The 13,838-nt window shown below is 48.8% G+C and overlaps 4 protein-coding genes across 4 annotated transcripts; 1 reads left to right on the top strand and 3 right to left on the bottom strand.

The window, feature by feature from the left end:
• Nucleotides 1-1,155: 1,155 nt before the first annotated feature.
• Nucleotides 1,156-4,782, bottom strand: LACBIDRAFT_335428 (uncharacterized protein; the record flags this gene model as incomplete). The annotated part of the gene is made up of 16 exons (XM_001890298.1): nt 1,156-1,741; nt 2,204-2,313; nt 2,545-2,578; nt 2,998-3,044; nt 3,162-3,230; nt 3,278-3,300; nt 3,354-3,462; nt 3,509-3,525; nt 3,602-3,633; nt 3,769-3,770; nt 3,839-3,874; nt 3,929-3,966; nt 4,030-4,034; nt 4,209-4,267; nt 4,337-4,451; nt 4,583-4,782. 16 exons carry the CDS (start codon nt 4,780-4,782, stop codon nt 1,156-1,158), a joined length of 1,482 nt encoding a protein of 493 aa, XP_001890333.1.
• A 1,562-nt stretch (nt 4,783-6,344) lies between these two features.
• LACBIDRAFT_317762 (uncharacterized protein) lies at nt 6,345-7,154 on the bottom strand (the record flags this gene model as incomplete). Its single annotated transcript, XM_001890299.1, has 2 exons — nt 6,345-6,559; nt 6,617-7,154. The coding sequence occupies 2 exons, from the start codon at nt 7,152-7,154 to the stop codon at nt 6,345-6,347; spliced, it is 753 nt and encodes a 250-aa protein (XP_001890334.1).
• Nucleotides 7,155-8,646: 1,492 nt separating this feature from the next.
• On the bottom strand, nt 8,647-9,692 carry LACBIDRAFT_296035 (uncharacterized protein; the record flags this gene model as incomplete). Its single annotated transcript, XM_001890300.1, has 3 exons — nt 9,101-9,692; nt 8,841-8,898; nt 8,647-8,754 (listed from the first exon to the last, which is right to left on the bottom strand). Exons 1-3 carry the CDS (start codon nt 9,475-9,477, stop codon nt 8,647-8,649), a joined length of 543 nt encoding a protein of 180 aa, XP_001890335.1. The 5' UTR covers nt 9,478-9,692.
• Nucleotides 9,693-10,226: 534 nt separating this feature from the next.
• On the top strand, nt 10,227-11,102 carry LACBIDRAFT_317765 (uncharacterized protein; the record flags this gene model as incomplete). The annotated part of the gene is made up of 5 exons (XM_001890289.1): nt 10,227-10,397; nt 10,455-10,651; nt 10,709-10,823; nt 10,882-10,976; nt 11,033-11,102. The coding sequence occupies 5 exons, from the start codon at nt 10,227-10,229 to the stop codon at nt 11,100-11,102; spliced, it is 648 nt and encodes a 215-aa protein (XP_001890324.1).
• Nucleotides 11,103-13,838: the final 2,736 nt, after the last annotated feature.

Consider the following 13,838-nt stretch of genomic DNA (forward strand, 5'->3'; position numbering starts at 1 on the left):
CTGTCATGCTAAGTTTCATGATTCATCAGGAGGGTGTACTCTATCTTTGTGAATTCTCCATCACCATCCTTCATTAAAGGCTCGTTTACAACATATTCTAGTGTAGTTTAAAGGTCCCAAAGAGACGAGAGGTTTGCATGTCCGCGTTCTGGAGATATCTTCCATTTTCTGTTTTGGGGAGCAAGTACCTTAGGTCAGTCAAGTTTCCATCGTTTCTTATGATCTAGGGCTAGTTTAAAATGTATTCTAGTGTTGTTTGAAGGTCCCAAAGAGACGAGAGGTTTGCGTGTCCGCGTTCTGGAGATATCTTCCATTTTCTGTTTTGGGGAGCAAGTACCTTAGGTCAGTCAAGTTTCCATCGTTTCTTATGATCTAGGGCTCGTTTAAAACATATTCTAGTGTTGTTTGAAGGTCCCGAAAAGACGAGAGGTTTGCGTGTCCGCGTTCTGGAGATATCTTCCATTTTCTGTTTTGGGGAGTGAGTACCCTAGGTCAGTCAAATTTCCATCATTTCTTATGATCTAGGGCTCGTTTAAAACGTATTCTAGTGTCATTTGAAGGTCCCGAAGAGACGAGAGGTTTGCGTGTCCGCGTTCCGGAGATATGTTACATTTTCTCTTTTGGGGGGAGTTGAGCTGTATCTCAGTCAGCTTTCCACCATTTTTCTTCATCTGAAGGCTCGTTTAAATTGTATTCTAGTCGTATTTGAAGGAGCTGAAGAGATGACATCCATACATGCTCCTATTTCTATGCTATCTCACATCCTCCCCTATTTTTTTATTTATTTTCATAATCATTTGGTTTCTATTATTGTTCTGTGCTCGAAATATACATTACACTATGTATCTATCAGGTATACAGCATCTAATTTACCCAGATTTATAGTCACATCACTTTGAGAATTATGTGCCAGCTTGAGCCGGCTTTGGGTCAGCTAAAAGCTGAGCCGAGCCACTTAAGGAAATTTAGCTGGCTTACATAAGCCAGCTCTCGGCTAGCCGAGCCATGGCAACACTATGTGGGAATGCCATCAGCAACACAGGCAAGAAGGATTTTGGCCATGTTCTTGCATTCAGTTCCAGATATCTGTGACAAAACAGAGATGCCATTTTTAAAATGGTGAACTCCATGCATCTGAGGGAGGGCATGTATTTGTCAATCAAGCTCCTTGGGTGACATAGCCTGCTTGCACCAATTGACGATATGCTTGAAGACTCCCTGGTAAAGCTGATGTAGGATGTTGGGAGTGATGATGTGGCGAATGTCTGTGTGAGGAAACCCACTCCAGAAAGGAACATACACGCCACCTGAAATGTCTTGAGCCCTGCAATCATTGTAGAAGTCTGACAGTTGGCAAGCATTAGCCTTGGTGTTTTTGATGATCTTCTCTGTCCATAATTGAGTGCAGTCTGGGTATTTGTCAGGACTTTGAAGATTGTTTGCAGGGCATTGGCATTTGGGACATGTGCCGTATTTGCTGCAAGACACCAGGCAATGCTCAGGGTGGTCAGCGACATAGCTGGATAGGACGGGGAAGATTTTTTGGACATAACCATCAGCGCAAAGCATCTCCACTCTGTTATTTGCAGCATCCTTCAAGGGTTCAAGTAGAATTCGCATGGACTCATGGAATAGATGTTGGATCCTGCCACGTTGCTCCACCTTTGACATGCAGTCTCTGCATATCTTGTCAACAGAGAGATATGTGATCAGGACACATGCCTGATCAGATGGCTTGCATCTGATGGAATGTGGTAGGTTCCCAAGAGTTAGATAGACAGGATATGCCAATTTGTTGCCAGAGAATTGAGTCAGTTGAGTTTTGTCAGTGACTAGTATCACAGGACACTGTGCAGGTCATGCTGGTTGAAGTTCAACCTAAGTTTTCAACCTAGCATAGGTCGTATTCAACCGCTTTTTAGGTTGATTTTCATCACCCTTGTCACCAACCTGGGTCACTTTGGTTGATTAACAACCTAAAATGGCCATTTTCAACCTAAGGCTTCTGAGGCTGTCATACCAGTCAATTTCAACTAACCAAAGGTTGAATTCAACTAGTGTTCGAAAGTCCGGTTAGGTCCGGTTATTGGGTGCCCAGGGGCTCTAACCGAGACCGAGACCGGTTAGCCTTTGTCCTGAAACCTAAAATAACCTAACCGGACCGCAACTAACCGGTTACGGTTGGTTATTTGCAGTTACTAACTGGTTAGGACCGAAAAATAAAGAATCGGTTATAACAAGGCAAATATGCTCATATGTATCTTGATAGATATTATTTCTGCATATTCTAGCTTTAAATCGAGCCCAAGAACGCTAAAATCGGTGAAGAATTGACATATTTATGCAATTATCCTTGAAAGTCTACACATTTGAGTGATATTTTAGAGATTTGACCGTAACTTAGTCAAATTTTAAGCGTTTTCGACATTCTCAAGTGCGTTTTGAAGGTGTATAATAGGGCTGGTTATAACCGGTTATAACTGGTTATTTAACGGTTAGTTAACCGCAAAATAACCGGTTATTCCATTTTCGAAATCAACTAACCCTAACCGCAGTTAGGTTAGTGTTGCGGTTAGGTCTGGTTATTTTCCAGTTAACTAACCTAACTTTCAAACACTAAATTCAACCAAAGGATTTCAACCTATTGTTGGTTAGTTTTAACTTGAATGATGGTTGATATTTAACCAAGTGATTCTGATAAAAAACATTATATTTTGCTTGTATCATAGGACAACAGTGCGCTACTGCTAGTAATGGTACACTGGGTTGAGGATATGATAGGTAAACACCATTGGAGGTCACTGCAATGCATAGCATGTGAGGAACAGGTCGGAAAGGAAAGGGAAATATACAACTTACCAACATGTCAAACCCCCAAGCCAAAAGCATCTCCCAAACATGAAACAACCACAACACCATCCAATCAAACAATTCTAGCCAGCAACAAAGGCGAATTAGTAGGTGTTTATGCATGAGTTGATCAGGGACGAGACTTACACATTCATGATGTCGCCAACCCTCTCATCCCTGCTCGTGGTTGTGCCCTGCACATGATCTCTCAGCATGATCACTTCCATGCCTCGACTATTCGGTGCTCATCAACTAGTGTTCCGTCAACAATACATTAACAGATATCAGCAACTCATTGGGGAGTGACTTACTCTGCCATAGTGCCTTCTCGTTTTCGCTATCTCGTGTCTTCCAGCCTTAGGCTGAGCAGGGACTTGATCCTGTAGCCAACATTAGCGCAAATGTAAGTTATAGAGCATGGACTTACCCTCAATTCATTATCGCTCCCACCTATGTGAAGTACAATTTAAGCTTGGTCTATCATTGGAAGGGAGGGAACGTACCTGGGTCGAGCAGGAAGGTGGGTGGACAAGGAGAGCGGAGAACATGATGGTTGCATTGTAAAACTGCAGACCCGATAGTTTCCGAAATGGAGAAATCAACTTCCCATGACTGTCAATGGAAACTCCAGCATCCTCATTGTGTACCTGAGGCTAACCCGAGGCCAACCTGAGGCTACAATTTAGTGTCATGTAAGATTAGGTTATGAGAATATTTTATTGAGTGTAGTATTGTAGGTATACATACATACTGCTGAGTTTTTCAAGGAAGGATGAAGTCAACCTATCTTAGGTTGATATTCACACCAAGTTGGCTACTGTCGCGACGTTGATTATCAACCAGTCTCTAGTTGAACACTTAGGTTGGTGATCAACCAGAAAAACAGGTTGATTTTTTTCAACCTAAATTTTAACTGACCTCTGGTTGAAAGGTAAAATTCAACCTAATACTCGAGTATTTGTTGAATATCAACCAAAGCTGCCTTCACAGTGGGAGCCACTGTAGCGCCTTGAGGAAGTCGGTTCTAAAAGAGCAATGTATCAGTTGAGACTCTGAAGATGACTGTCAAGCTACCCACCTGAACTACATGCCACCACTGGCCAGTCCACCCCGCCGCTAAACATATGGTATATGCGCCAGGGCCCAGTCAAGAAGTTGGTTCGGGAAACTCAGACTTACTTGCTCTTATTTTTTTGTCAGATTCATGACTCACTTATTTCAAAAGGCTGGTACAAATCTTTTAGTGAATTTGGAGAAAGAATTCAGGCATGAATTACAAGATTGTAGGTAAGTATAAGATACATAGGCTATCATATCTTTTCTACTTCATCCGCCATCGCACGGTCTACAAACATTACATTGGCAAGCTCTCAAGTTGGAACCACACAACATAATCCATGTACGCCGCTCCCCATTGCTGCAAGTGCAGCAGAACTAGATTGGAATGTAAGTAACAAAACAAAAGTATGTTATGCCCCCAATACACATTGTACGCCTTTTTCCTGGACTTGGCACCTGCGAGTGCGAGAGGGTGAATGGGCTGGTCTTCGTCATCAGAGGAATCGTAAAGGGAATCTTCTACAACGTTGTTATATGGATGGCTACAAGCTGAGTGGGTAAGCTTACCATAGTCGTCAGTGGCTGGAACGGGATATGATGGACCCGTTCGGATCTGATCGTTGAAGGGGAGGTATGTTAAAAGGGGGTTGAGCGGAAGAGGAGATCGACTGACCTGGGTAGCGAACACATTCTCCGTTGGACTGCATGAGAGGGTGAACGTGGGGGAAAAGGAAAAATGGTTGGCTTTGGGAGGGAAGGATGGGTGAGTTGGCCAGGAATCAGGTGGATGTACGACCCAGCCAATGCGCGGTCCACCTCAGGCTGCATCTCAGTAGAAGCTTGGTGGCTTGAAGAGGAACTCGGGTACGCCATACTAGTACTGGTGCTCGTAGTGGCCGGTCACATGGCGGAGATGGTGTATAATAGGCCAATGGCGGAGATGGTGTACGGTAGGCTAATGGCACGCGTTTATAAGAAAGATAGGTCTCTTCTAGGGATACCGTCTTGTCACAGTTGTCAAGTAGTGAGGGTAGCCATACGAGTCCACCTTCCCAGAGGACGAGAGAGGGCTGCTGCTGTAGGTGGGTTGGTGACGATGAACGAAACGGTCAACTGGGGAAGTAGGCTGCTCAAGGTAGCACGCAGTACACCACACAGAAGCATTGGTTTGGATGCGAAAAAGGATCCGAGCAGATCCAGGAAGTCCCAGCAAAGACAAATCGTTCGACGGAATGAGATGTCAAGCGCAAGAAACGAGCTATGAGGAGCAGGCAAAGGGGAAGCTGTGACTGCCTCACAAGATGTGTGGTCGTCCGATAACGTGAACAGCCTTTTGACATCGGGCAGCACGTCGCACATGCTTGGGTTGCGTCATTAGGATTGGGAAACCTCAACCGATAGTAATTTGGGATGCAAGGAAAGAAAAGCTGGGGCGTGTTTGGGCTCATGACTAGGCGCAGGACTGCCAGGGGCAAAACGCCATGAATCTCATCAATCGTTGAGATGGGGTACCAAGAGCCCGCGAATGCTTTACAGGTCACGACGGAAAATGTGTGGTTTGAGCCCCCGTCGTCCGTTACCATGAAACATACCTCGAATTTGGCAGGCTCCAGGTAGCAATTGCGAAAGTTGAGAGGCAGTATTGTCATATGAAGGCCCTCTGACTCAAGTAATATCGATCGATGGAAAAGGCCGGGACAGAATGAAGGAAAGGCGAGGAGAGGATATCCTGCCAATGACGAAATGGATGGTGATGGACGGTGGAAGGAACGAGCCACGAGCAGAACGCCGTAAGGATGGAGGCGGAAGTGGTGAGATGTAGCCGGGAGACAAGGAAGAAATTGTAATGCCACACGTGAAATGGATGGTCAAGATGCATGATGGTAACAAGCCGAAGGGTGCAGCCACAAGGACGCCAAGAGGATGGAGGAGTGCTTTGAGCTTTCGTCCTCTATTGTGAACAAAACGTCGAGATTGACAAGAGCTGCTCAGGTAGCACCTTGCAGATGCGCAATTGAAACACTGGCACAGTACTCTGGAAGTGAAGGCGTTCGGAATAGGAGACCCGCGCAGGTCGGAACCCAAGGGGGTGAAGATCCGGATTCTAGACGATGCTGGGTAGATGTATGTTAGGATTTTCTGCCCAACATGCCACAGTTCTTGGATCCAGGATCTCTGGACGGCCACTCCTAGAGAGTTACTGTTCAGGTAGAGTGCTCGAGCATGTCGGCACGAGCAACTTGTTGTCTCCTCGGAAAGGGAGAGTCGTTTTGGGGCGTAGACGCAATACGACCGTGAGCAGCGAGTTGGCGCTGCTGTCTATGTCATTTTTGTGGTGGTGGAAGGTGTGGATGTCCTGGACGTAGAAGCAGGAGTGGGCTCAGTCAACGAAGAAACGCCCATAAGCGCATCGACAACCCTCCCTGGAGCACCCTTCAAAATAACCAACATATACTCCGGCATCTGTACCCTGCTCCCACCCCTCCCCACACAATCACGCTCTCGGCTACACCGCGGTGCGTGAGCGGGATACCACCGAACGTTGGCCCGACCAAGGCTGAGGAGATACCCGAAACGAGGAAGGGCTCGAACCCTCGCGCACGGGAGAAAACTACCTCTTCAGATCCTATGGAGGATCGGCTTCTTTTAACTTCATAGTGGGAGTAAGTTCATGACGAGAATATACTCTAAGAGAAAGAACATACACGAACCACTTCCGCGCGCCTTGATTCTTCCTGGCTTTTAGCTGCATTCCTGGGGAACTTCTCCACGATGAAGAATTCTGTCTTGCTAGGTCTGAGGTTTAGCACACCCTGCGGGACGAGCTTGTCTGCCAACGCGAGGTCGGTGTGGATAGTGAGGATGTGGTGTGTGAGGAGGGGGAAGAAGGAGTGTCCGCCCAGAGCCCAGCAGGATAATTCCAAGAAGACGTGAATGGGTGGTGGGTTCAGAAGTTTCAGCTCGCTTCGTCCAAGAGGGTAGATAGTTGGAGAGTATTCGCTCAGTTGGGGGACCCATGAGCAACCTCGCGACTCCCTCGTAATCCTCGACGTTAAGAAACATCCCTCCCCATTAGTGGCCACGCCCTCTTGCAGGGGCGTAGGTTCTCCCGTCGTCCTGTCCAAGGACCGATGAGAGGAAGTGGATAAAGGTGTGTCGAGTTCTTTTGCGCCTGAGGGGAGAGCCCAAGAGAGTGTTTGTGATAGATGCCAATGCGATGTCTGTACGTCCCGTAAGCCAAGCATGCAGTTGGCATTCCCTGACGCGCCATTGAACTTTCTCGCATATTGAACGCAGGCCGCCTTTTGCGAGAATGTGTACGTGAAGCGTCAGTTTCGAGAGCCGCGAATGCCCGCGATGCAGCTAATGATTAATGAGTACCGATCCTATGATAAGGATTCCCTCGAAGTTGCACGACGAAATGAAAGAATGAGGGAGGCGCTCGTATGTGGGTTCGGAGGTGGCTATATGCGTACAGTAACAGTGGTCCCAAATTTTAGCAGGAAGAAGGCAGGCGGCGTGAGGAGCATTGAAGGTCGTTATATGTGCGAAGAGTGAATTTGGCGACTCGTCGTGGTAATGGAAAGAGACAACGACCAAAACAAACGTTCAACACGGATTTGATCGTCGATCACCAACATCTCCGCCAACTTTGCTAGCTTACCATTCGCGCGCCTGGGAATCTCTCGTTACATTTGCAGAGCTGTCCAGTTCTCCTGCTCGACATTCGCTGGGTGAGTATTTGATCTGTCATCGCTCATTGAGAGTAAACCTGACACGGAATTGCAAGTTCACGCATGGCGCACAAGCTTTCAAACCGGTGGAGGGCTATCTATTCCGATTCGTTCAACTACTTTTTCGCTCACAGCCCTCGTGTCCTCGTTTTCCACGAACGTCTCATCGCCGTAATCCTGGTCCGCGGTTGATTTGGAAACCCACGTCAACCACCCTTCGAGTGAAGTGAAAGATCACTGGCAACGACAAACGGAGAGGCGATCGTCAAGTTCGCTGAAGTTTATGTATGGGCCCGCTTTCATCTACTTTCCTCGAAGCGTCCATCTTCTGATCATCTATCCTACAGTTCACATCGTGCACCATACCCCCCCATGAACTCAACGCAGGTGTTTTGGGATATTGTTAGACCGGAAAGCTCCCTGTAACACCACGTTCAGGACGACGAACAATGGACCGTACATTTTTACGGCGCAGAGGAGAGGCTAGTCATGCAACGGTAGACGTTTTGTGCTATTTATCAGGTGAGCATCCATGGTTTGAGTGACGCTTCCCTTTCTAAAGCACCATTACCAGAAGGTGGTTCACTCACCCATACCAACTCCTGCGGCGATCGGCTGCCCCGAACTTCGTGACGACGCCGCTTTTTGGCTCGCCCCACTTAGATCTCAGTACTCCGCAGCTCTACCGACGGCTCGCCCTAACGACAATCATCCAACCCAAGAGACTCCGGTGGTGCACAGATGCCTCGTTGTGCTTCCAGCATTCGATAGTTCGATGGGCAGGACTTTGGATCTTCAATCATACCCGATGTTTTTTGGCGATGCAAGATTCGACACAGGCCCGACATAGAGTATCGCATAACCGCCTGGTACGACATCACTCCTCCCCTCTTGACGATGAGCTAATTGGTTGGTCTTTTGTAGGATCCGCGAGGCGAGGCCCGAGCTGCAGGAAAGCGATCCGTCGGCCGCAGTGGATCCTTGTCCTCCTACAGGATATGAATTACGACCGGATCTCGTGCGGATTAGTGAGGACGATAGTAGGGAGAGGGATGACAAGGAATGCGAAGAACGCCGAGGATGGATGAGAGAAGGTAGAGCCGGAATGTCGCTAGACAGGGATCGCTAAGTTCTACTTCGATGATGATGAAGAAGCCAGGCATGTGTGTTCGTCTTTCGGCTTTCAATGTAGTTTACTGTTTGTTCTAGGTTTCTGGTGGTGTCTCCATAGTGGATCTGCTGCTTTTGTGAATATCTGAAACGAAATAGCATGTCATCTCTTCGTCCCCTTGAGTCTGGTGAAGGGCGTTGTTTTGTTTCTTTTTCTCACACTTCTTCTTTGACCGCCGTCCTTTCTGGTGCCTCCTACGCTGAGGCACGCCACTGCGCGTTAACTCGGAGCGCTCAGCAGTTTGAGAGGAACGGACGTCAGCTGACTCTGTGAAACGATCCGTTACCTGGATTCTTCCAATAGCCTTGATTCCTGGGACGTGGTACGAGAACGATTCCCCAAATCACCAACACAGTCCCATATTCCTCTTCCGCCCATCTCCCTTCCAGAACAACCATCCTCTGGATTGCCGCCTCCTTCATCCGACACACCAGCAATACCAAATTCCCCATCAAACCCACCTATACCAACACCTACCTCTCCGCCACCCATCTCTCCGCCACTCATCTCTCCGCCATGTATCGTGTCGCCCTTGCCAACACCTGCTTCGCCAATTATACCAGCTACCCCAACCAATCCTCCAGTCGAGACCTCATCCGTGTCCGCCTCCATCCACCCTCCCATCCCAGCAGCTCCCGAAGAACTACCCCGCGTTTCGCCCATCGTCTCCCCAGGTTCTCCGCTGATATTCCAGCTACTGCAGAGTAGGAGAGTCCCGACTGTACCCCTACCTGAGGAAAACCCCACTTCTAGCCAAGTGACGAAACAGCGAAAGGGGAAGAAACGGGAGAGGAAGGTTAAGGATAAAGCGAAAGCTTTGTTCACTCGGGGGAATTCCAAGTGATTTGGGTTACGGTGATTTTCTTGCTGGACGCTTGGACTAGCGGGCCGTAATCAACATTGCTACGTTGGGAACAGATTCTATTTACAATCCACACCAACACAACACGTCCATGGAGTCTTTTCCAGTAAGTATTCATATTCATAGGTCAACTGTCCTTTCGGAGCTGATGAATCCCACCACATATATAGATCATTATCATGGTCATCACACGGTCATCAGAATCTCAACACTTATACCTCAACCTTGTCTCAAGATGTTCGCATCTGAGGCTATACCTCAACGTTCAAACTTGAGTGCCTAGCACTTACAGCTGACCGAGCACTGCTGCACGGCCTTCCATCGGAAAACTATGACAGCTTTGAAATCTAGGCCTACCGTACTACGCATGCGCGGACGTTCGGCTCTAAATGTAGTCTTGCAGGCCTGACTTGACTTCTAGAAATTCCCATCTACAACGAATGGGTGCCGGTATGGCGTCTCCGGTCAGTCCGACATGTTGAAAAGAAGAGCAAGGCAAGAACCTCGCTCTTCATCACCTCCAGATTCATTTCTTTGAACGCGTCTCACAATGGTTCTTAAACTCTACGGATTCCACCTCTCCACTTGCACTCAGACTGTTGCAACAGTGTTGTACGAGAAAAACGTTCCGTTCGAGTTCATCCCAGTCAACATTAGCAAGGGCGAGCAGAAGGCCCCGGAATACCTCGCGATTCAACCATTCGGACAGGTTCCCTACATCGTGAGCTTCGATCTCTCTCCTTATCAGGCAACTGCTTCATAGGGTGTCCGACTTCAGGACGATGATGGATACATCGTGTACGAAAGTAGGGCCATCGCTCGCTATATCGCGGCCAAGTACGCCGATCAAGGAACACCACTCCTCCCAAAGGATCCGAAGGCATATGGTCTCTCCGAGCAAGCCGCATCGATTGAAGCCTTCAACTTCCATCCACACACGTCCAAGCCGTTGCCGAAAACGTGTTCAAAAAGTGAGCCGATTTTTTGGTCTTGCAACATTGTATCGCGTTCTGACACACTTTTGCCCCCAAGATACCGTGGATTGACCTCAGACCCTGCGGTTTATGAGGCAGCAATCTCCGCCCTGGACAAGCATCTGGATGTGTATGACACGATCCTCGCAAAGCAGAAGTACCTAGCTGGAGATGTCAGTCTCACATCGTGTGTACCATCTGATGACGCGATACTTACCGATGTGATTGCAGGAAATCACTCTTGCTGATATCTTTCACGTTGCATACGGCTCATACCTCCCTGCGGCGGAGAGTAACGTCATAGAATCAAAGCCCAACGTTGATCGGTACGTGTCTGTGGATCTGAGTGTCGTCCCCATTGTTAACGTGGCTTGTTCTTTAGCTGGTTCAAGGAGGTGTCCGGAAGGGCTTCCTGGCAGGCAGTCAAGGATGGTGTCAAGAGTACCGCCTAAGGATGATAGACATCATGTATTACTTGCAAGACTGTGAACGTGGGCATTCCGCCGAATGACTTCACACCTACCATATGATAGTCCGAATACGGCCAAGAAGTACTAATGCGAGTGCGCAGCTTAAACACGCTGTCACATAGCATGACATTGATCTCGCCAATCTACCTTCAAAACTGTTGTTTTCCAGATCCTGTCGCCAATCTGCCATCAGTCCATTCATCGCCTTGACAGAAATACTGATCTGGGCTTACTCCTCTGGGGTGAATTCTTCGTCAGAATTCCACTACATGCTGAAAGGTTTCAACCGTCCAGATTCTGCACCACCGCCTTCTCCTAGTTTTTGTTGAGTCCATCACCTGGCTGCAGCGCTTCAAAGAGAAAGCTGTATGGTCCAACCTCCGCTGGAACGCAAGCATATTGTGAATTTGCCCTCGTTCGGTGGTTGTGAGGGTTCAGAAAAATGCAGTCCTGATGGGTATACGATGAATCTGTGACATCGACATGCCTTGCATTCGGCTACCCATGTCGCATCAACTTTTACACACACACTGCATCAAACGCTCGACGCTGCAGATAACAGCATCTATTCCGAAAATGAGTTCACTAAATCGTCGACCGAGAGAGCCCTTGGCAAGCTAACCGTTGATATTTGATGATGGATTGGCGACGGAATTGCCTAAGCGCGGCAAATCCAGCTTAACTGTCCCGGATGCAGTGAAGATTGGGGAGAGAACAATGACCGTCACACGATGTCCTCGGCTACGCTCTTGCCCCTCCTCTTTGTAAACACCAGGTGTACGCGTCTTGAGATTATCAGTCATATGTGATCCCTTCTTGGGTAGGTGTTCCAAAAAGTCCCAAGCGATGGTCGAATTTCTCACTAAAGCTTTCCGCGAGCAATCAAAGAGTCCACAAGGATGGCCATAAGATTTAGAAGAAGCTACTCCGATGCGTCCTCTCCCCCATAGTATACTGTAAAAAGGACTAAGGTGATAACCAAATCAATGCTACAAAACAAGACGAGAGAAACTCGCTCTCACAAGTACAACTAACTTACAACATGTCCCTCATCCAACCCCGCCTACGCCTCATCGGGTGTCTTCCTCGCCCTCCACCCCTCCCCACCTGACCACTTTTTCGCCCTCTGCCCCTTCATCACCCCCTCATCCAACACCACTTCCCCGGCTGCACCGTCATCTCATAACCCTATGACAACAACGATCAGTCCCAGGGGGCGCTCTGGTCCCCCCGCCTCGGGTGCCTGTAGAATAGTTGACCAAGTGTCGTGTGTGTGACGCGTTGATCGGACATTGACGCGCGTTTGATGATAGTGATTGGGATAGCGAGTTGGTGTGTATGGGGCTGCTGCTGCTGCTGTGGTGGTGGTGGTGGTGGTGGTAGAAGACGTAGAAGTCTTGGACGTAGGAGCAGGAGTGACCCAGTCAACGAAGAAACACCCAAAAGCGAATCAACAGCCTCGCAACACCCGTCAAAATGATCAACGTATTGCCCCTGGCGTACTGTACCTCCCTCCCCACAGCACAGAATCACGCTCTCGGCTACACCGCGGCGCGTGAGCGTGATACAACTGAACGTCGGCCTGGCCCAGGTGGAGGAGATATCTGAAGCGATGGGGGTGCACGGAAGAAGAGTACCTCTTCAGGGGAGTGGTCGTATATAGAGGGATCGCCTTGTTTTAAATGGGAGTAAGTTCATGACAAGACAAATACAGAGAGAAGGAGCATACCGCCTTCCACAGCGAGATACATCATTTCTTCCTGGCTTTTATCTCCATTCCGGGAGAACTTCATCGCGAGTGATGAGTTCCGTCTTGCTGGGTATGAGATCTAGCACACCCTGCGGGATGAGTTTGTCCACCAACGTGGGGTCTGCGTGGATAGTGCGTATTTGGTGCGTGAGGAGGGTGAGCAGGGTGCCAGAACCCAGGATGATTCGCCCGCGTTTGGGAGTGGGCGAGAAAGCCTGAATGGTTGGTGGGTTCAGAGGTTTGTCCGCCGTCGGCTCGAGCACCTCTTCGTCCGAGAGGGTAGATAGTTTGGAGGGGCCAGCATTGCTCACTTAAGCGACCCATTTCAAGCGGGGTTGAGCTGTATCTTCAACGGGGCGGTTGGGAGTGAGAACTGTACACCGCTGTCCTCTGTCGATACATCGTCCGCATCTGTGTCGTCCATCGCGTTGGATATAGCTAACCTCTTCATCCGCCCAACGCTCTGCAAGCACACCCCACGCCCTTGAGCAACATCGCGACCACCTCCCTCGTAATCCTCGATGCTAATCAACACCCCTGCCCATTAGTGGCCACGCCCTCTTGCAAGGGCGCAGGGTTGTGGTGGGGTTTACCGAGTAACGATGTCGTGAATGGAAAGCGGAGAGCATCCCATTGGGCGCGGTAGTTGTTCAGAGGTGGTTTGGGCTGGGTACGAGCTTCAGGACGACGACGGATGAGGGCGACGAGCTCTTCTGCAGATGCCCTAGGATTGAAGGGAGAGCCTAAGAGGGTATCCGTGATAGATGCCAATGCGATATCTCAGGTACGTCCCGCCAGTCCACAGCCATTGAACTTTGTCGCATGCTGAATGCAGGCCGCCTTTTGCGACAATGTATGTATACATGTGAAGCGTCAGCCGCGAATTCCCGCAATGCATTCTCCTCGTTGCAAAACGGAAAGAAAGAATGAGGAAGACGCCCGAACGTGGGTTGGGGAACTTCGGAGGT

Source organism: Laccaria bicolor, genomic scaffold (genome assembly GCF_000143565.1).
Source record: "Laccaria bicolor S238N-H82 LACBIscaffold_87 genomic scaffold, whole genome shotgun sequence".
Classification (NCBI taxonomy): domain Eukaryota; kingdom Fungi; phylum Basidiomycota; class Agaricomycetes; order Agaricales; family Hydnangiaceae; genus Laccaria; species Laccaria bicolor.